Source organism: Panicum virgatum, chromosome 3K (assembly GCF_016808335.1).
Source record: "Panicum virgatum strain AP13 chromosome 3K, P.virgatum_v5, whole genome shotgun sequence".
Classification (NCBI taxonomy): Eukaryota; Viridiplantae; Streptophyta; class Magnoliopsida; order Poales; family Poaceae; genus Panicum; species Panicum virgatum.
The window spans coordinates 672,636-693,219 of NC_053138.1; the positions used below are offsets into that span (position 1 = coordinate 672,636).

General features: G+C 45.6%; 6 protein-coding genes across 7 annotated transcripts; 2 read left to right on the top strand and 4 right to left on the bottom strand.

Annotated features, from left to right (window-relative positions):
- The first annotated feature begins 1,974 nt into the window (after positions 1–1,974).
- On the top strand, positions 1,975–3,821 carry LOC120696554 (methylesterase 17-like). The gene is made up of 4 exons (XM_039979505.1): positions 1,975–2,181; positions 2,848–2,979; positions 3,098–3,235; positions 3,333–3,821. The coding sequence occupies exons 1-4, from the start codon at positions 1,975–1,977 to the stop codon at positions 3,603–3,605; spliced, it is 750 nt and encodes a 249-aa protein (XP_039835439.1). The 3' UTR covers positions 3,606–3,821.
- On the bottom strand, positions 2,736–8,395 carry LOC120696552 (ethylene-responsive transcription factor 11-like). The gene is made up of 3 exons (XM_039979503.1): positions 3,473–8,395; positions 3,105–3,384; positions 2,736–3,041 (listed from the first exon to the last, which is right to left on the bottom strand). Exon 1 carries the CDS (start codon positions 8,351–8,353, stop codon positions 7,568–7,570), a length of 786 nt encoding a protein of 261 aa, XP_039835437.1. The 5' UTR covers positions 8,354–8,395; the 3' UTR covers positions 2,736–3,041; positions 3,105–3,384; positions 3,473–7,567.
- Positions 4,036–6,102, top strand: LOC120696553 (methylesterase 17-like). The gene is made up of 4 exons (XM_039979504.1): positions 4,036–4,371; positions 4,744–4,884; positions 5,299–5,427; positions 5,685–6,102. The coding sequence occupies exons 1-4, from the start codon at positions 4,147–4,149 to the stop codon at positions 5,946–5,948; spliced, it is 759 nt and encodes a 252-aa protein (XP_039835438.1). The 5' UTR covers positions 4,036–4,146; the 3' UTR covers positions 5,949–6,102.
- LOC120700308 (mannan endo-1,4-beta-mannosidase 8-like) lies at positions 6,696–7,323 on the bottom strand. The gene is made up of 2 exons (XM_039984536.1): positions 7,017–7,323; positions 6,696–6,970 (listed from the first exon to the last, which is right to left on the bottom strand). The coding sequence occupies exons 1-2, from the start codon at positions 7,321–7,323 to the stop codon at positions 6,696–6,698; spliced, it is 582 nt and encodes a 193-aa protein (XP_039840470.1).
- Positions 8,396–10,301: 1,906 nt separating the features above from the next.
- Positions 10,302–17,703, bottom strand: LOC120696555 (root phototropism protein 2-like). 2 transcript variants are annotated; one of them, XM_039979507.1, is made up of 5 exons: positions 17,287–17,392; positions 17,098–17,170; positions 15,671–16,819; positions 15,031–15,033; positions 10,302–10,949 (listed from the first exon to the last, which is right to left on the bottom strand). In XM_039979507.1, exons 1-5 carry the CDS (start codon positions 17,304–17,306, stop codon positions 10,485–10,487), a joined length of 1,710 nt encoding a protein of 569 aa, XP_039835441.1. In that variant the 5' UTR covers positions 17,307–17,392; the 3' UTR covers positions 10,302–10,484. The 2 variants fall into 2 exon arrangements, with proteins under 2 accessions (XP_039835441.1, XP_039835440.1); XM_039979506.1 differs by lacking the exons at positions 10,302–10,949; positions 15,031–15,033 and adding an exon at positions 14,373–14,743 and having other exon boundaries at positions 15,565–16,819; positions 17,287–17,703.
- A 1,567-nt stretch (positions 17,704–19,270) lies between these two features.
- Positions 19,271–20,478, bottom strand: LOC120696556. Its single transcript, XM_039979508.1, has 6 exons — positions 20,330–20,478; positions 19,955–20,243; positions 19,823–19,884; positions 19,690–19,725; positions 19,550–19,601; positions 19,271–19,469 (listed from the first exon to the last, which is right to left on the bottom strand). Exons 1-6 carry the CDS (start codon positions 20,335–20,337, stop codon positions 19,446–19,448), a joined length of 471 nt encoding a protein of 156 aa, XP_039835442.1. The 5' UTR covers positions 20,338–20,478; the 3' UTR covers positions 19,271–19,445.
- Positions 20,479–20,584: the final 106 nt, after the last annotated feature.

Sequence of the window (20,584 nt, forward strand, 5' to 3'; positions counted from 1 at the left end):
GAAATAAACTGAGGCATTAGAAGACATCAACAGGAACCTTGACAAATAATCATTTGTTTTCATCTTATTTTGTTTTCCTGTTGCAAAAAAATCAACATTCTTCTACCCATGTTGTCAATTTAAATAACTTATCTAACCTCAGTGTGATCCCACACCCAACGTGCTTGATATATTCATAATTTTCTTGTTAGAAATTTTGATTTTTCCGACCACGGCCCATACTCTTTCCAAGGCAAATGGATTTCTTATGTAGTCCAATATGCTTGATATTCATAATTTTCTTGTTACAAATTTTAATTTTTTGGTTACAATAACACGTTTACGGTTATTGAATCTTTATTTTCCTGTTTCAGCCTATCTCGAGTAATTTTCTGGGTAAGTCACAATTTTCTGGTCTGAGAAATACATTTTCTGGTTCCAGATCCCTGAATAGAGGTGTGTCATGTTCTTTTCCGGTTAAGATTACAAGTTTCCGATTTTGAGATTTCATTTTCCAGTTTTAAATCCCTGTTCATGTGTTTTTCCGGTTGAACAAAGAATTTTTAGGTTTCGGGATTCTATTTTCGGGTTTTAAATTTCTATTCATGTGTTTTTCCAGTTGAACTAAGAACTTTTCGATTTCGGGATTCCATTTTCCGGTTTCAAATCCCTATTTATGGATTTTTCCGGTTCAACAAAGAATTTTTCAGTTTTGAGATTCTATTTTCCGGTTTCGGGTTGAGGGCTGGTGTGTGTGGGGGGAGGGGGAGGGGCGCTAAATAATAATCCAACACCCAGCGCACTCTCTCTCTCTATATATATCTATATATCTATATATATATCTATATATTTATATATATATATATGAAGAAACCGTCGATCGGAACGACAGCTGCTAGCTGAATCCAAAATACCTGAAATCCGATAGGTGCACAAGTTAGCGCCCCATGCATAACGCCCTTCAGTTGTTCACATGGAAACAATGCAAAAATATGTGTGAATGCATATACTTGAGATGCATGCCTTTTCGTCTATATATGACACAAACATTTTGATTTAATTTCATTCTACCTTCACAACTTTACAGCAATATAATTGCAAGAATAGCGAACGCATGCGTAGCGCGTTGGCAAGGCTGCTCAGTGGAGCGCCTGCCACCTGCGTTCGAGCGCTGCTCGGCGCGGGTTCGCATCCGAGAACAGTATTCTTTTAATTAAATATGCAGTCTCTCACACGTGGAGCCACAAAAAGAATGCGACGAGCCCGTCGCACATGGAGCCACAAAAGGAATGCGACGCGCCCGTCGCCTACGGAATCTTCCGGTGATCTCGAGAAATCTGCAGCCTCTCACGCGTGGAGCCACAAAGGAAATGCGACGCGCCCGTCGCCTGCGAAATCTTCTGGTGATCTCGAGAAGGACGCGGTCTTCGATTCTGAGTGTAGTTGTAGGGCTGTTTGTACGTGTATAGTGGTATGTGTGAGATGTGCGTGTGTAGGGGTGGATGTGTGTATACATGTATAAACATATACTACAGCTGTACTCAGATGAGAAGCGTCAAAATATAACTGCAAGAATAATAATCGCATATATATGCATCAACACATCTATCTGTGTACACGCAGGCCAGGTAGTAGAAAGAAAGAAATGGCGGCGGGCGAAGAAACCGTCGGAACATCCAAAGTCTAGTCCACACGTACGTACGGTTACATTTCCTCCAGTAGTAGCTAGCTACTAGTCAAGTTGACTAGAGGTTGTACTATGTAGCCAGCCACATGCTGTTCACTACTAGATGAATATGTGGCGACGACCACAGATTTTCATTATTGTTTCAGCTGCGATGACAACCACCATGCATTACATCACGTCGCGTCGACGACGTGTGTGTGTCCTGTCCTCACGCTGACGAGGAGTGAGGGCCCACACCATCACCTTTATTTTTTTTTAAGAAGATTAACATTATATTGTTTGTTTCCACTCCATTAAGTTTATTCAAGATGGACGCCGGCAGCGATGTTTCCAAGGCCACGGAGCAGCACTTTGTCCTGGTGCACGGTGCCTGCCACGGCGCCTGGTGCTGGTTCAAGCTTGCGTGCCTGCTCCAGGGCTCCGCCCACCGCGTCTCCTGCATCGACCCCAACAACGTCCGATCGTTCCATGACTACGACGCGCCGCTCCTCGAGTTCATGGCGGACGCCCACAAGGTCATGACCGCCATATCTGTCCTATCATATATACTACGTGAAGCATGTTTTTATTAACAACCTTAAACCTTGATTGATTCAGAGCATCATCTGTTGGATATATAGTACTCGATCGATCTTAAACAACCTTCACGTACTGATGCAGAGCATCATCATATCTCTAGTTTGGATGATCATTTATCTAGGTCTCTTCTGTTTGGATTATTAGAGTTTTTCCTTGGGAAATTCAAAGGGCTTCTACTTTCTTAGCTCAAGCCCCAAGCAAGTGCCGAATTGTATGACAAAAAAATGGAGGCCTGGCCGATGTCTTGCGACCGCCAGTTGCCCATCCACGACAGGGAGAGGGTTGACTGATGACAGCCACAAGAGATGCATGGGTGAGATGAGCGAGCCTCGCTCTTACTGCAATGACAGCTGGATATGGATTTGTTTTACAGACCGTACGTGGATTTTATCAACCACATGTTTTGTGATTTCAGTGATCCAAACACCTGTTTCTCTAGTACTTTCCTATGTCTCCTTATCTTTCGTTTTGCCACGGCACACTGATCTTATATCATATCCCTTTGTTTTTCTTAATTAAACATCTACATCTTGTCAATACTTCAGTTCAGACAATACATTGCTTCCAGAAATTAGAGACAACTCTGTATCGTTGTTTGTCAGGTAATTCTGGTAGGACACAGCGCAGGAGGATTAAGCGTGATGCATTTGTTCGGAGACAAAATTAAGCAAGCAATCTTCATAGCAGCAACCATGCTCCCGTTTGGCTACCAAACAGAACAAGACATCAAAGATGTGATTCAAAAAATTTCCCTCTGCTTTCTTGTCACAACTTTGTTCAAGTATCCCTCTTGTGTCTGAGAATAAGAAATGTTAGCATGCACGGCCTAAAACTTTGATTGAAAATGAACAGGGTGTACCTGATTTATCAGAGTTTGGTGGGGATGTGTACGACCTGAACTTTGGTCTGGGAGAAGATCATACGCCTACAAGCATGGTGCTAAGAAAGGAGTTCCAGCGCCCAATCCTGTACCAACAATGCTCCCAAGAGGTTTGTATAATATAATGCAAGGTCAATGAATAAATTGCTGCAGCGAATCATTTGCCAAGGATATTTTCCAGCACATTCATTGTTAACATTTGTGCAGGACTCCACGCTTGCTTCCATTCTGCTGCGCCCATTTCCAGCCGTGCTTCAAACTGCAAGGTTTGGTTGCATCGATGATGGTGTCAAGAGCCCTGTAAATGCAGTCCATCGTGTATACATAAAAACGGCAAATGACCGTACGTTGAAGGTGGAGCAGCAGGAGGCCATGATTCATCGTTGGCCACCGAGAAAGGTGATGGTCATGGACACAGACCACAGTCCTTTCTTCTCTGCACCAGACCATCTCTTGGAGCTCATCCTCGGGTCATTGTGACTGGTGGCGAACCGTATCGGCAATCCAATTGGAGGCTTGATCTGCTCATTAAGTTATGTTATATGCCAATTTGAGTTGCAATGTATCAATAGATTGTTTGTCAGCTGTCTACCACAAAACATAATTAGTTAAATATATGTATGGTGCATGTCTATATTACCTGTATGTACTACAAGGTTTTGTAATGAAGGATCAACTATATTTGAGCCTTTAATATACCAACGAGCAACTAGATTACAGAAAGATAGGAGATAGAAAACCATCAGAAGGCCAAATGTCAATCAGTCACATAAACCGCAAGGAGAAAAACTAGCTGGTCCACACAATGTACCCTGCGTCATCTACCATATTAAGCCGTTTTGCATACCACAAATGGAGACACGGCATGAGACCCCCTCTATTTAGAGTAGAACTCACTGGATGCCTGCTTGGTTTGACATTTGGAATTGGCCATGCAAATGCAGTTACCCTGCTGCATGTCCATCAAATAGTTAATATCCATGGTAACAGAAACTTGGATTGATAGGGAGAGGCCAAACTAATGGGCATGGCAAAGGAGCACTTTGTGCTTGTTCATGGGGAAGGTCATGGAGCCTGGTGCTGGTTCAAGCTCCGTTGGCTCCTTGAGGGCTCCGGTTACCGCGTCACATGCATTGACCTTGCCGGAGGTGGAGTTGATCCTACCGATCCCAACACTGTCCGATCATTCAAGCAGTACGACAAGCCGCTCATGGACCTCATCTCAACCTTGCCAGAGGGTGAGAAGGTGTGTGCCTTGTTCTCCCTTTTTGCCAGAAAACTTATATTAAATGGTTGAGTAACATCTTGGTATATAATCTATAATATTAGTAATATGAATTGCAACAGAAATGGCCAGAAACATAATGATTTATGCTATTTTTTAAAAAAAAAACACATTACATGAAAGTAGGTGGAACCAGTTTCAACTAACTCTTAATTGCACTTAAGTCATGATCCTTGTAGTTGTATCTACAACAATACCTGATGAAATTACACGCTTGCTATACAATATTAATAAATGTCAGGAATTACAGTTGGCTCCAGCAAAAATGCTTAACTAAGGATCTATTTATGATTAATGCTCAGTGTACCATGCTAACTTTCAATCTTACTCCAGGTGATTCTAGTCGGGCATGGTGCTGGAGGGCTGAGTGTAATTCATGCAATGCATGAATTTGTTGACAGGATCAGTCAAGCATTTTTTGTGGCAGCTACAATGCTACCATTTGGATTGCAAACTGATGAAGATAAGAAAGATGTAATGTTTTCAACATTCACTTTCCTTTCTTTGTAAATTAAAGCATAGACCCCGTAGGAGCTGATCAGAATGTAACCCATAAACAATACAACAAATAAAGATACATATAGCACAAATGCGAAGAACATCAACATTAAGGTCGAAATGTAATAACTCATGAGCATCACATAGTTGCAATAGCTAAACTATTTATGATAGAAGGTAGGGCAAAAATTGACTTAGCCGTGAAGCAAAAAGTACAGAAGATTTCGATAGAACTCTGAAATAATTATATGAACTTACCTTATTTTTTATTAAAAAAAATCGAACACGCAGGAGAGACCTTATTTCTTTATGAGTTCACTATTATTAAAAATCTTCTGTCATAATATTATGTGCGGCGAATTACATCCTTTGAATATTAACATGTAACAGGGATTACCAACTTTGCCTGAGAATGAGATTGAATTAACATTTGGTGCAGCAGCAGATGATCCTCCAACAACCGTTGCCTTGAGACTAGAATTCCAACGTGATCGACTATCCCAACAAAGCCCTGAAGAGGTATTATACATCTATGTTGTATGAAATGTACCTTGGGAGAAAAATGTTAACATACCACCCTCTTTACTAAACTACTACTTATACGACCAAAATCTAAACGTAGTATTACAATAATCCAACTTCTGAAATGATATTTTTTTATTACTTCCTATTCGTATTTCTTTAGCAATAATTTCTTGACAAACTTAATATCTGCTCCAATGAACAGGTGAATTCTAATGTGAAATTTACTTGTACATACTTTTTTTATCTGGTAGGAATCAGTCCTTGCTTCAATGCTGATGCGACCGTGGCCTGCAGCAGCTATTAGTACTGCAAGCTTTGAAGGAGACGATGAGAGATTAAATCGAGTCAAACGGATTTTCATAAAGGCAGAGCGTGACCATATGCTGAACCCTGAACAGCAAGATTCCATGATCAAGAAGTGGCCACCCAGTGAGGTTTTGGTCATAGATACAGATCACAGTCCCTTCTTCTCTGCACCAGAACAGCTCTTTAATTTAATAGCCAAATCTCTATGATACAAGTATGCAGAAAGCTACAGTGTGGGGCCTACCCTACTCGTAATATTAGCCACACACAATAATCAGCACCAGATTTAGGATCTCACTTTTGTGAAAGATGTTTCTAAGTGAATATTCAAGGTACATCTGCATAAATGGTTCAAGGGTGCAACTAAGATATGGTCTTGTTCCATTTTAAACATGATCACAAGTCACTCATGAAAAAGGGAAAAATATACATGTCACTTCGGTAGCAGTTTTAATTGCACCGGAGGATTCAGATCTATATACCTTAGGGCCTTTGGTTGGTTAGTGTTAATCTAACAAAGACCTTTTATGAGTTTTTGATGTCATAAAGTACATATCTATAAGGAATCATATTTCTTACATGTCTAAAAGTTCACAGATGATGGACAATATAACTTTCACTTCAAACAATTTCATGATAGACAACCAACTCAGGGCATATAAAGGATGAAACAACAGTTTGTATTCAAACAAGAAAATACTCCAGTACATAAGGATATTGTTATGATGCCATTAGGTAAGTGCATGATGGAAGGGTGGAATTTCACCTTACAAATTAGTATTTTAGCTTTTCTTTACATAACATAACATTAGTTTTGAGAGCCAAAAGACAACATATACTAGGGCCTTACAATTTACACACTGAGCATTCAAATTTTCAGATGTCTTTGGCTTGAAAAAGAAACTTAGAACATGGACCGTGTAATATAGGTAAGAAGAAAAGTAGGCAGCACATTCTCAATATTCCAGAGTCCTTGAGTGATTTGAAAGCACATTTAATGTGGATGATGATTTTCTGAAAATAACTGCATAACCATCATCCATGTGCTCTGCACTTTCAGGGAAGAGCTGCCAAACAAGGCAGCCTCCCCCAATCACTCCACTCTTCCAAGAGCTCGAGAAAATTGTGTAAACTGTCTCCATGAAAGATTCTCGGAATTCATTGCCGAACCTCCCGTCCTTAAGTGATACCCCAAACTCCCCAATCAAAATTGGCATCCCAAGCAAGTTGGCTGCATCATCAATATCCCAAGCAAGTTGCCACGCATTTCATCAAACATGCATCGTGCCGTGCCCACCCGAAGCAGCCAAAGCTCACCTGGAAGACCTCTTCGTCGTAGGAGGAGGGCTTCAGCTGCAGCGCGCGGTCGCCGCCGTCGTTGAAGGCCCAGGTGCGGCAAACGTTGAGCCCGGCGTCGGCCGCCTCGGCGAGGGCGGCGGTGACCGTGGGGCGCGTGGCGGGGTCGGCGGCGAAGTACATGAGCCAGTAGGTGTTGAAGCCGTGGACGACGAAGGGCCGCCCCGACTCCAGCAGGTGCGGGCCCCGGCGCTCGACCACGGCCCACTCATCGGCGTCCGGCGGCATGACGGTGATGCAGGAGGCGACTAGGATGCAGCGGAGGAGAGACGCGCGGCGTTCGTTGCGAAGGCAAAGGTTGTTCCATCGCACATCGCACAAGAGTGAAAATATTGTTGGATTTCGCGGGCAGATACAGACATTCTAAATTTCTAATCTAAACTGATTCGGCTCCCAACCTCCTTAAACAAAACAAAACAAGATTACTATGCGACAAGTTCTGTACATAATACTCCTCTCATCTCACGATTTGTTAAAGACGAAAATTTTCCCCAGGGAAATTACGGCTCGCCGGCTCCGGCTCCGGCTCCGGCGAGAAGAGGTCGTCGAGATCACCGAGGTCGCCGAACTCACACTGGCCAGCCGTCGGCGCCGACGGCAGGCAGAACTCCATCGATTCGAACGCAGGCTCGTCCTCAAACCACCGCATCCCCGCCACGTCCTCGTCCGCATCGACCACCGACGACGATTGGGTGGACGGAGGAGAGGCCGAGGAGCTCTCCGCCTCGGAGAAACGCACCGGAGGAGTAGGAGTAGGGGCGATTGCCGTCGAGCTCATCGGCGACGGCACGGACGAGAACGGCGTCGCGGAAGACGTCGAGAAGGGGAAGTTGGTGACTGCCCGGCGGCCGCGGAGGCGGATCGCGGCGGCGTCGTAGACGGCGGCGGCCTCCTCGGCGGTGTCGAAGGTGCCGAGCCAGACGCGCTTCCCGAGGTTGGGGTCGCGGATCTCCGCCGCGAACTTGCCCCACGGCCGTTGCCGCACGCCGCGGAACTGGCGGCGGCCCCTCCCCTGGCCCTGCCGCTCCCCGCCGGGGCGATCGTCGCTGGGGTAGTGCACAAGCTTCTTCCTTTGGGGCACCCTTGCGGAGGGCGGAAGCAGATCGATTACCCGGACGCTGCGGCGGCGGCCGTCGTCGGAGTCGGAGTCGGTGGCGTCGTCGGGGTCGGCGAAGTGGGCGCGGACGACGCGGCCGGGGGCGTCCATGGCCGAGTATGAGGTCGGCACGGCGGGATCGCGAGGAATTGAGGGGATCATCACATCACATGAAGGCAATGCAAGTGAATCGGAGCTGGTGGTTTTGGAAGGGTTTTGGGGGGATGCGGCCACGGGAGGGGAGGGACAAGGAACAGACACGGGAGGAGGAAGGAAGGTGTGAATTCGCCAGCCGGGCGGGCAGAGGACGATCTGAATTCCATCTCTCTCTCTTTTTCTGTGAAAACCAATCAATTTGAATATCAACAAAGAAGACCAAACCAGGAGGCCTAACAACTGCGATCTGGACTAAATTCTTAGGGTACCTCAACATAATTCTTTCATGTTTCTACCCAGGCTTTAATTCGTTTGGGCAAACAACTTCCGACTTGATTTCTCTGCTCATGCCAATTGCCTCCGGTGACTGCTGACTAGGGGGCTCCCACTGAATTTGCTTCCACCAGTCACACCATCATCACCAACCAAGAAATCAAATACAAACCGCTACCAGTCACATCAGCTCCAAACTTTACAACACGGTTATAAAAAAATCCATTGAGTTTCAAAAACACACAAATCATGCAAGGACAAGATCATCAGGATTCAAGAAAAGAAACACAACCACTGCGGGCAGTAATCGACTTCACTAGCAGTCACTCATACCAAATGTAAAGAGCACCTTTAATTAGAACAGGGTGTTTGAAGTGCCACCGTAGACATGAAAACACAAGTATAACGGCAACAACAGGCCAGGCATTGTTTTCATGTAGCTCCCAGCTAGTGATATCCAAGCATGCCAGACTACTGTCGTAGCCATTTGTGTAGGAACACATGGCTACATGAAGATTTCTTTAACCAACCCTTCCTAGCAGTTTCGCTGAGCAGTAGAAGCACCGGCAGCACAAGTCACTCCATAGTCAAGGCGCCTGAGGATCGTCTTGTTCTGGTTCCACAATTTCCTGCAGATGCTCCCCTGCTGCTTGCAACTTATTTGTCTCACCTGCATTTTGCCAGAAACCACAAAATCACAAGGTGTTCGTGCCTCAAATTACCAATAAGGATTATTTTATATGACAGCTACCACATACGCCGCTTCTAACGCTGTTGCTACTCTCGAGTCAATTCTTTTCTTAGGATTGCTCCAGGGTATAAGCTATGTCTTGACTAAAACACATTTTCATCTAGAAAATATGACGTCATTTTCACATCCCATTATTATGGAAATCATAATGCAACACTCATAAGACCATCAACATGAGGTAATGTTGTGCGGGCCTTTAGCTTTCATGGAAGAAGAGCTTCATCTTTCAGTATGATGCATGTGTTTTATTGCACACCTGTATGTGTCAGCACACTAGATACCCAAATAAGTATATTTTAGACCCTACTTATAACTACATAGCTATACCATTTTGGTGCTTTACATGATTTTAGACTCTAGTTACCTACTAAACATTTAAACATATGGGAAAGAACCTACAATTATTCAGAGTCTGACCCTCAAAAAAAATTATTCCCAATCTAGGACAAATAATTTGATTCTGCTGAGAAAGAATGGAAGCAATTATAACGTTTTAATATATTGCTAAATCCTGCAGGGGGAAAAGTGTGAACATGTGTACCTTGTGAGAAAAGCCAGGTTGCTGGGACATCTCCACTCTTCCAAGATACCATAGGCAAGGCCGAATAGACCTTCTCATCTTTCATGTCATACACTCCGCAAGATGTGGTTGTTTTCTTCCACATCCAGTTGGTGTAATCATCTACGAAGAAGATACAGTCCCGTGAAAGATCATATGGAGACACACAGACAGCCCTCGAGCATCCTCGCCCAAGGAACAACGCTTGGTCATTCCCCAAAGTCCTCACTTCAGACCACAAGCCCTCCTCAAAGTCAGCCTCAAACACTTTAAACTCACTGTTACCAGCCACAAAAATGCCGCCGCATCTTCTTTCAGACGGGTGCTCTGCTTTGTAGGAAAGCTTTCTGTGGATCATTAGTAGTGTGCCATGTGATTCAAGAACGTAGTGCTGGTGTTGAAAATATTTTTTGGGTGGCAAGGAGGCACCTACAATGAGGCGCTCAATTCTAGACACAAATAACAAAATAAAATAAAAAAACAAACATAGTAATAGCGAAACTACAAGCCACACTCTTCTTCCTAAATGAACATGATCGTGAGATGACTAATGATTAGCTTATGGAGGACCTTCTCCTCTTGGGCTTCATCACATGCGTCATGGCGTCCCTGCTGCTGTCAGCGAAGCTTGCCGTGTCCTGCTTGGCCCACCCGCCCTTGAACGGGTTCAGCCGGCTCAACGTCCGCGACACCGACCCCAGGAAGGTCGCCTTCTTCCCCGCCGGCGACCTCGACGACCCGCTCCCCTTGCTGGGCTGCTGCGTCCCCGACACGAGCGCCCGCATCCGCGCCAGCTCCGACCGCAGCGCTTCGTTCTCCCGCGCAAGCGACGCGTCCGCCCTCGCCTGCGCGCGGGCCTTCCCGGCGGCCGTCGTCTGCGTGTCGTCCCACCTGTCGTCGCCCTCGCCGCCGGCGCCGGCGCTGCGGAGCTTGAGCTGGTCGTAGTAGAGCGCGCTGAGCACGGCCTGCAGCGGCAGCCGCCTGTTCTGCGACGCGTGCAGGCGCGCCTGGTACGACAGCTTGAGCGCAAATGTTCTAGTGCGCACAGCGGCCCGTGCCCACGCGGTAGCCGACGGCTGTGATGAAAAGTAAGACGTCAAGATTCGTGTTCCTCTGTTGAGTGGTTACTGACTAGGAAGCTGTAATTTAAATCTAAGCTTCAGCGGTATGTTACAAAAGTCAAAGCGAGGAAGACGGTTTGTGTTGAGGAACTGCACTGTGGTGTATCCAGGTGGGAACGCGTAGACTTTTGGCTGCAGTCATCTGCTTGCATCCAGAACGTTCGAACGTTTGGAGATGCAGAAATGCCGTCAAGCAATCCGATCTAGGGGGGGAACGAGAGTCAGAGCGTGACGCTGGAGGCGGCTGCATGGAAGTAGGAATGAGATGGAGAAGGTAGAAGAGGGAGCTGTTCATCGGTCTGGAAAAATCGATATCGAGTTGAAGAGGTGAGAAGGTTGTACGGTTCTATATGGAATTTGTGCGAGGTTCCACGAATCCAATCAAAGCAGGGTGTCATAGCGGCTATGGAGATCAAGTCGACCGAAGGATATATGGGAGAATGTGGCGAAATTTATGTTCCACAGCCTAGCACGGAAGATCGCCTTGGTGGTCGTGAGCAGCAGATTGTGCATTGCCCGGTGACAGAGGCATCGCTTACAGGCAAGAAAAGCTATGGTAATTTGGAGGTAATTTAGCATTTTGCTGGACTTGTGTGATGCAACGAATTCATTTGCTGATGGTACGCAGTAGGTGGCCAATTAGTGGTGCAGATGCAAATGCTCATACATTTTTGGGAACTAGGATGCTTTGCAGTGGTTCAAGGCATGTTTAGTCCTGGTGTGCATATACATGTATAGTATGTAGTTACTACATGACACAATTGTGGTAGTTTAAGTTTAGCTTATATGGGTTTATCCAGTTCACTGGTATTCCTAGACTACCTACTGCAGCAGCAAACAACTAAAATGAAAAGGTTGGTTTTTTGTTTCATCTGTTTAAGACCTATAGTGATCATGCCTACAGATTTTAGGATGAATCTTATTCGATCTTGATTATCATAAAGAAGTACTTTATGGCGATTTAATTTATAAGGGCATATGAGCAGACTATTAGGCATTGCTGCATTTCCTTGCTAATTGGGCATAAGGCCCTCCAACTTGTACTTTTGTATTCATTTTGTTTATACTCTTGTTCTTCCAAATTCCTAAATCATTGTAACATTGCTGGGAGATAGGTCATCATTTTTGGATGGCACTGTCAGGTCTGGAAGTACATTGGTGTTGGTCAGCTCAACATTGCAAGAAAAAGAGTGCTGAGGTAGTCCAATATTGAAGTGCACATATTGTGCGTGATCTCCATTCTGCCACTATATCTTTCTATATCTAATAGCTGAGATTATTAAATGTTGGTCTGATTGAATGAAACAATTCTTATCCTGATGAAACAATTAGTTTGTTGTAGTGGAATACTTTCTTATCTGTGCTTGCATTTTCATGCCTAGAATAAAACTTGCTGACCTATTACTACTTACTTTGCTAATTGTGCTTGCAATCAGATTGTTATTTTCATGTTGTGTAATTTTTTTTATTTTGGCACAGTCAATCCTACCACAGTGCCTCTTGCAGGCCTGAAGCCTGATGGTTGCATGCAGATCCTTGCCCTACGGTATCCAGAAGGCAGGAAAGCCAAAGATATTCTGGTGGTTTATTTAATTGATGAAAATAGGCATCATCTCACAAAGCCATTTATGGATATCTCTTGCCTGAATGCCTTGTATGGGATGAAAAAAGAGATATAGATTAAGCCTAATTGCCTTGTATTGTTTCTTTTTGCTTCAAGTAGATTGATGTATTGTTTCCTTCTGAACTTCCATAATGCAATGATCTCTGCTATTTGTATCTACTAATCAATTTGTGAAAGAAACAAAGATGGCAGATTCTTACTTTCAGTTTTGGTTAACTGCAAGAGCGAGATTGTATGATCATGTGTTATTTTTGGACTATGGATCATGTGTTATTTTTTGTATGTTTTAAATTTATCCGTAGCGTTAGCACGGGCATACTTACTAGTAAGCACCTAAAGCACCACCACTGCTGTCAACAAAATATCCGCTTGATCAAGAAGCCTGTGTCTGGTATAGCAGAAACTTTGTCAAGCATTTGAGACACCAGCTCCTGGCCCGTCACTGGTGGAGGGCGCTCCCAACTCTGCTGAAAATACTTGAATCAGGAAGGCATCAACTGACTGACGAGCCAATGGAAGCTGGCTAATCAAGTAGAAAAACATCACTACTTCCCTATCGAGAGTTCCACCGTTCATGTAACAGCACCGATAATAGAGAGAAGATTGATTCATAGCATGAAGGGAATACGTATATCATAATCCATACTTCTGTTGTTACTAAATAAATGAAGCACAGCATAAGCTTAATACCTGTGGAGTGTAGAAGCTCTTATAGGGAATAACAAAACTGACGTCACTGAGCGTGGCTATCTTGGTGACCCGGCCCAACTTCAGATCAGTAGCAAAGACACCAATGCCACCATTCCAACAAATTAAACCAGCACCGCCCGCAAGGGCAGCAATGCCCAAATCATAATCCAGGATCCAGAAGTTTGGCTGTAAAATGAAGTAGAGCCCATTCCGGATGAAGGCATTGTGCCCAGGCGATACATAGTTTCGGGGGTCCAGTATTGGTACTGTAGCTCAAAATAGAATCCTGAACATCGTTCATGATTCCTGACCCAATTCGACGAGCAAGACGAACCATGATGCACGATCAACACCTGCCGAATTGCCGGTTGAAAAATTGTTCCATTCAGACTGAACGGAAGTGCAGAACCATGCTGATGGGTGACGAATTGTTCAGGAAAGTGAAATAAGCAACGATGAATGAGATTTCTATGTATTACGCGTTAAGCAGACCTTCGAACGACTACACCATACTGAGTGGCATAGCTTGATTCATCATCACCGGCCGTAACTGCTCTGAAAATGGTGAAGCTTAACTTGCAATGCTTGTTTGCTGAACCTGAACCAGAGTCATTTTTGAGGAAAGAAATGTGCTCATGTTCAGTTCAGCACAACCAACTTCATTCCCAAGAGGCTCTGCCGAGCATGCACAGAAATTAAACTTTAGCAACTCAAAGTGGAAACCATGAACAGTGTCCATGCTTCCTGACCATATTCGATGAGTAAGACAAACCATGATCCAATATCAACACCTGCCTACAGAGTCTTGTCCCATTCAGACAGGAACACAAGTCCAGGACCATGGATGCTCATTCAAAATCAGGGTATCGAACTTCAGATATTGCAGCAAATTTAAAAAAAAATCTCACTTCAGATATACAAGCCATAAGAAGATGAATTATGCGGATAACATAAGTATATAAATTACAATGTACTAATTTTGTAATCCTCAATTTCTTGTGCCTAGATTTTTTTTAGAAAGAATAATATGCACATTCCAAGCTATCATTGCAAGCAGAAATACTGAAGAACATTTAACATTTAGTCACGGACCAAGTAAGGCAGTAAAATGTTAAGAGCTTACATACAGAGCTGGTATAACTCGAAATCAACGATCAAGGTGAAACGTTAATAACAAACTACAGCTGAAACACTGAAGGCCAACAAGTCCAGTCCACGAGCATGCTAAAAGTCCTGTCACACCATAGCTCGCGTGCTGTTGACAATTGCTGCTACCCAGTTTTCCCTTGACCGAGAAGCTCCCACGAGGACCTTAAGCTTTTTCATGCGCCCGCGGAACCGGTGCTTGATCCCTCACCAGTACAAGCTGCTCCTAATGCTGCAGAAATTTACAAATTTTGAGAACATTAGTTGACTAAGGAATCAAATCTGCCCTTGATAAACACTTGTTTCTCACCAACTAAACAGTAGAAATTCACAGCAACAGCAAGAAACATCAACACTAGTACAAACTCTCAGTACGGTGGGTATCAAGATAAGCCCAATGCTCCACAGTACGGAAGGATTTCAGCATATCCAAGTCGATGACTCTCCTCGCAACAAAAGAAGACAGCTAGCTGAGTCGAAGATGCCAGATGATAATGCAGAAGCTTAATTGGCATGGACTTTCTCTCCTCCCCCACTTCTATGTATTATCTTTTGGTTGTCATGCAAATCGGTTAATGTGGTTCTGAACCTATGTTTCTGTGAACTTTTGCTGTGGACAATGTGGACCTTTTTTTCGGCGACAGTGCTTCTGCTGCTCACCTCCAACGAGCCAATCTATCGCCGCTGCCCGCTGGAATACTGGAGATCTAATACACCCAAAGGAACAAGTATGAGACTGCAAATGGATGTGATGGGGCAGGAATTAACACACCGCGTCTATGGCGTTCCGACCTTGGCGAACCGGACGCAGGAATGAATCTAACGACTGCACCCTCTTCCGTTTTTTTAGAAGAGGACACTCCACCCTCTTCTGTTAGCTTCCGGATAAATTTAGAACAGTCCAGTACACGGCCCAATGCCATGTCAGGCCCATTTGCTAGCTTACCGGCCCTTTTCAAATGTGCAGCAGTGTGGATAGGTGTGAACGGTTCTGATTTTATTACAGTCTGAGCACCATCTGTAATTACGGGCCACATAGCTGATCCTCTTTACCGGTTGGGCCGTTCGCAAATCTTGGAATGCATCCAACGGCCAGGACATCGGGTGGGCACGGGCCGATACGCTCCAAAATGGGGTGGGCACGGGCCACTGTGCGCACAATCGGGTCCATGACGCTGCACACCTTCTCCCGCTCCATCTCGTCCAGCGCCGGGTGCGTCTTCAGGTAGATGTCCACCGCCCTGTACACGCCGTCGTGCTTCGCCCGCGCCTCCTTGGGCACCGCCCCCGCCACGCCCACGAACTTGGAGATCGCCAGCGACTCCTCCGTCGCCAGCTCCGCCGCCACCTCGTCCACCATCCTGGCCACCTTCTCCATCGCGCCCGGATCGACCTCTGCAGCTCGGCTGCCGGACAGCGACGCCCGCCGGCGGCTCCGCCCGCTTTCCGTCGACGCCGCCGCATGCCGCTCGACGAAGGCGGCGATGACGCGCCGCACTGTGTCGGTGTTCCTCACGCGCTCTCCGGCGCCGTCGAGCGCGACGCCCAGCAGGTCCCCCGCGGTGGCCTGCTCCAGCACCGCCGCGACGCGGAGCTCCAGGTCGCGGCACGTCTTGGCGGAGGCCTCGGTGGTGACCGCGGCGTGGAGGAGGCGGCAGAGGAGCGCCGCCGGGATGGGTGCGTCGGCGGCGGAAGGGAGCACGTCCACCACGGACTCGACAAGCGCGCGCTGGTCCTCCTTGTCCTGGGGGTCGGCGAGGACCTCCGCCAGCGTGAGCTCCGCGTAGGCGCTCGCCGCGTTCGCAAGCACCTTGGGGTCCGCGCGGCGGCACCGCAGCGCCGTGGCGACCTTCTGGAACGACGCCGGCGAGAGCGCCGCGAGCTCGGTCGTCCACCACCCCGGCGGCGTCCTGGTCGGGAACAGCGCCGCGTTGCAGATCCTGAGCGCGACGGCGTCCGCGGCCCGGCGCACGACGCCGAGCTCCTCGGCGGCCGGGAGGAGCGCCTCGCAGGAGCGCAGCACGGTCACCGCGCTGGGCAGCGCGCGGAGGCCGGCCTGCGCGAGGAACTCGTCGACGCGGCGGGCCAGGTCCGCTGGGTGCTGCATGTCGAGGAACGCCGCGGCGCAGCGGAGCGCGGCGGCGTTGCGCGAGGTGATCTCGAAGTTGGCGCCGTAGCAGTAGCGCGCCGCCTTCTCGAACGCGTCGGCGCCGCCGGGCAGCGCGGAGAGGTTGAGCTCGACGGCGGCGGAGGGGTCCTCCTTGGCGATGGCCCGGCGGATGTAGCCGCGCCTGGGCACCATGACCGCCTGGGAGTATACAGAGAAAAACAAAGTTCGTTCACGTCATCAGACGTCGTTCCTGATCGTGTTTCATTGTGATTGTGTCGATCAAAATTCAAAGCAGAAGTCGTTCCCTTGATCGAATAAAAGCAGAGTTTGATTACTGTGATCGTCAGAGGACGTGGTTTCAAACTTTTGTTTTGTTGAGATTGAGATGGATCGTATGTAAATTTACAGCGGTTATGTTTTGCCGCCACAAAAAAAAAATAGGGGGATTCATTTTGTGAGGAACAGCAGCGCAGTACCTTGTGGAGAGGGAAGATGGAGTCGGCGATCCGGATGGTAAGGTCGGCAGGGACATCCTGCTGGGACGAAACCCTGCAGGCAACGCATGCACATAAGCATCATCATTCACCCTGGATTGCAGCAGCAAGCTACCAGGCCATGAATGAATTATGTACGAGATTGCGAGTTGTTGAAGATGCATATCTTACCACTGGGTGACCCTGTCCATGGCGGAAGCAGAGATGCTGCAGCCTTGTTGTATACAAGGATCAGAAAAAGATAGCAAGTCGCAGCATGAGCTACGGAGCTCACACTGAAGCTAGGCAAGGTCTGAGGTGAGCAGGAGGAGCAGTCTTTTTGACCCATCTCATCTCATCTCATATATAGAGATGCTGGCCTCTCTCTTTCAGCTACTAGTATATGTTATTCATTTTAGTGCAAGCAATGGATTTTGGGAAGAAGGAAGATCCAAGCAGATCTGATTGGGTCCGTCCTACTAGGATTTTTGCATGGCTGGTGTTTATTGGAGCTCGGCAACTCGATCGATGAGCAACTAGAAAATCGGGCGTCCGTTTGCAAGTTGGGGCTTGGAATGGCGTCCTGGTCTTCTTCATCGTTGTTTCAGTTCTGGGCAACTCAACTCAACTAGTGGTCACTGCTTGCTGAGAGTCGGTCTCTTCTTGGTCTTGGACCAGAGCAGCAGACAGGCCTCCGTCTTGATGGCTACGTACCTAAAATTTCCATGTTCTCCTACAGTATCGCTGTTTCAAAGTTGCGTTGTTCTCAAGAACGCTGTGTTTATTTGCTTAGGTGCAACATAAGCATCCAAATTAAAGTTGAAGAAAAATAATGCGATCTAGTTGCATGCATATACTCTTCCAATGCAATATCAAATAAATAAATAAATGTAGCTGTATTTACGGCTCCTAATCACTTGCACACAAACTGTTCAGGAAAAAGAAAGTGATCATGAGAGAAAGCAAAGTACTAAGCTGATGCATCTCATCAGTGTTTCCCATTGCCACTTTGTGATATTGTTTTGCAGCGATGTTTGCCAACTCCACGCACGCATCAACGTCAACTAGCTAGCTAGTGTCCAAGAAAGTGCCATCTCATCAACTAGATAACTGAATACGTCCACAACTTTCAACAGCGCAAGTATACAAAACTCGTGCAGCAAGCAAGTCCATCTCCGCCGGAGCAGACCTCGCCGGAGACTACTCTTCCCTCCCGTCCCGTGGACTCCGGCCAGCCACGTCGGAGGATAACGCTGCGGGCCCACGAGAATCCAGCCGCCGTACGCTGCACCAGTGGGAGCTTGCCACGTCGGGACCAGCATCTCGGGGGTGCAATGCGATGAGCGCAAAAGATTTAGTAGTAGGAGGATCAGATACTGATTGCTTCCATCACCTGCAGGAGCTTTCTTCTTTTTGCTGGAAGCAGCGCAAAAGATTCAAAGAGATATTCACGATTTTGGATACGTTATTATTCAAAGAGATTCAAAGGATTCAGGTTCTCTTTTTTTTTTTCTATCAATCTTTCCCCTTTCTCCAAAGTATCCCTTTTCTCCTAACTATCTCGATTAGGGGAAAGGAAAAAAGGACAATCGACCTGCACTGCACACAAATCAGACGATATATTTTGATTACTGAATTGAATTTCACTCAACAACAGAGGTGGCTGAAAAACAACAACCTGTATGAACATATTTCACTTCAACCTCGCTCGTGATACTTGTAAATGTTTCATTAATTATCGGCTTAAACACACTGATTATATAGGCACAAAAGAAACACAATAATGGACTTATATATAGGATCGAATATTGCTTGCTTTAACCTTGGGCTAGAGCTTTCTTTTTTCATTATTGGAGGAGCGGTGGTAATAAAGTAAAAGATTCGAAGAGATATTCATGACTTGAGATGGGGTTTGTTGAGTTCCCTTTTCCTTTTTTTTTTGTCCCTTTTTTCTCGATAAAAAGATACCCTGTGGATGTCTGGACCTTGGGCTTCAAAATAAATCAGCAAAGAAGAAAACAAAGGGCCGGCCCATGGGCCAAGTAGTTGATGAAGCCCAAGAGCGCACAACGAACGATTTGTGCACTGCTCTCTGGACGCACGTACTATAGTAACTAGTTGAATACCCCGCGCGTTGCTGCGGGATAGCATTGGAGATATACATGTATATAAGATATATGATTAAATATTGAAGTCAATGTAAGGATAAGTTGAAGTTGATGAAACTCATAAAAAGAGGAACCATAATAGGTAATAAGGTTGCTTTAATTTTATTCTAGGAGGAAATGGAAATGTCTGCATCATTTTGTGAAGTGATTGGACTTTGTATTGACTATCTTGGATAAGTGAAGTTATGGATTCTCCACTATCGTTATCTGCATTGGTGTAGGATAATAGGGTGTTAGTAATGGGTGTGATAAAAATGAGTGAGGGAGTGAGGGATGTTAGCACTTACATTATTTTTTTGACGTTTTGCATCATCTGGCGTGGATGGTGCATGTGTTTCGCTGAATTGAATGGTGTAATATCAATACCAGGCAAATGGAAATTTTTTAAAAAATTGCAATAAGTAGGAGTGCTTGAACAACTGTGTACCTATGATCAAAGTCTATAGTTCTCTTCGCAGCAGAACTTGGTTTTGTGTTGAAAGGAAAAAATGAAATAGTTAGAACATATTAGAAATACACATGAGGTAGTTAATTTTAAATTGTAATTATTTAAAAAAAAACTGGTGACGCTGGATGTGTCATTAGTTGCTGGAAGAGGTAATATAGGCGATGCAGGTGTATTCTGAAAACACATGTTTTCCATAAGATATGGTAATAAATATAACATGATACATTCAGAATAGTTGGCTAACCTCATTATGTGACAGAAGTGATGTTGAGGGTGGTTTGTCGATTGGAAAACTCTTCCGGATGACATATTTAATGGAGAAGTTTGATGACATATCAGTACTCATTCCTATGTGGAATAGTCTTATTTTCCCAACAGCTGTTTGTAAAGACGCTGCATGGTCTGTTGCATGTATCTTCATGTTTTGAGAAGCTTGGTATGCATTACGCTCTACTAAATCTTCAGCTATGGAAGAGAAAGCTATTGCTTCTATGCTTCCTGTATCATCTGTAAGTGCAAGAGGAAGCTTGAACCTGTTGTATTGATACAGTGTTAGCAATGTGACTAATATGTTGGTTTGGAAATTTTTGAAAACATATTTGAGAAATAAGGAAGTTACATAGGCATGGGCTGTGAAGTAGCACAATCACATCTTGGAGTTTCTGAAATGCTGTTGTATCCTATTTTGCAAGATAGGCAGGCTTTGTAGTACCATTTTATTGACGGTACTATGGCTGTTATCTTTGCGATGCAGCTATATATAGCACCCCTCTGTTATTTGCATGGAAGAGAAAGGAATGAGAATATGCAGTAGTATAATTTGGTTTAGGACAAACTCATTGTCAGGACAGAATAGTAAAGAAAGAGCAGACTA

Coding starts and splice junctions, on each gene's coding strand:
- LOC120696554 (XM_039979505.1), top strand. CDS start 1,975: ATGGACGCCGGCAGCGATGTTTCCAAGGCCACGGAGCAGCACTTTGTC. Junction 2,182..2,847: donor TCATGGCGGACGCCCACAAG/GTCATGACCGCC, acceptor GTTGTTTGTCAG/GTAATTCTGGTAGGACACAG. Junction 2,980..3,097: donor CAGAACAAGACATCAAAGAT/GTGATTCAAAAA, acceptor GAAAATGAACAG/GGTGTACCTGATTTATCAGA.
- LOC120696553 (XM_039979504.1), top strand. CDS start 4,147: ATGGGCATGGCAAAGGAGCACTTTGTGCTTGTTCATGGGGAAGGTCAT. Junction 4,372..4,743: donor CCTTGCCAGAGGGTGAGAAG/GTGTGTGCCTTG, acceptor ATCTTACTCCAG/GTGATTCTAGTCGGGCATGG. Junction 5,428..5,684: donor CCCAACAAAGCCCTGAAGAG/GTATTATACATC, acceptor TTTATCTGGTAG/GAATCAGTCCTTGCTTCAAT.
- LOC120700308 (XM_039984536.1), bottom strand. CDS start 7,323: ATGCCGCCGGACGCCGATGAGTGGGCCGTGGTCGAGCGCCGGGGCCCG. Junction 6,971..7,016: donor GTGGGCACGGCACGATGCAT/GTTTGATGAAAT, acceptor TTGATGATGCAG/CCAACTTGCTTGGGATGCCA.
- LOC120696552 (XM_039979503.1), bottom strand. CDS start 8,353: ATGATCCCCTCAATTCCTCGCGATCCCGCCGTGCCGACCTCATACTCG.
- LOC120696555 (XM_039979507.1), bottom strand. CDS start 17,306: ATGGACAGGGTCACCCAGTG. Junction 17,171..17,286: donor ATGGACAGGGTCACCCAGTG/GTAAGATATGCA, acceptor CGTTGCCTGCAG/GGTTTCGTCCCAGCAGGATG. Junction 16,820..17,097: donor CCATCTTCCCTCTCCACAAG/GTACTGCGCTGC, acceptor GTATACTCCCAG/GCGGTCATGGTGCCCAGGCG.
- LOC120696556 (XM_039979508.1), bottom strand. Junction 19,885..19,954: donor CACTTCTGTCACATAATGAG/GTTAGCCAACTA, acceptor ATGTGTTTTCAG/AATACACCTGCATCGCCTAT. Junction 19,602..19,689: donor ACTATAGACTTTGATCATAG/GTACACAGTTGT, acceptor CATTCAATTCAG/CGAAACACATGCACCATCCA.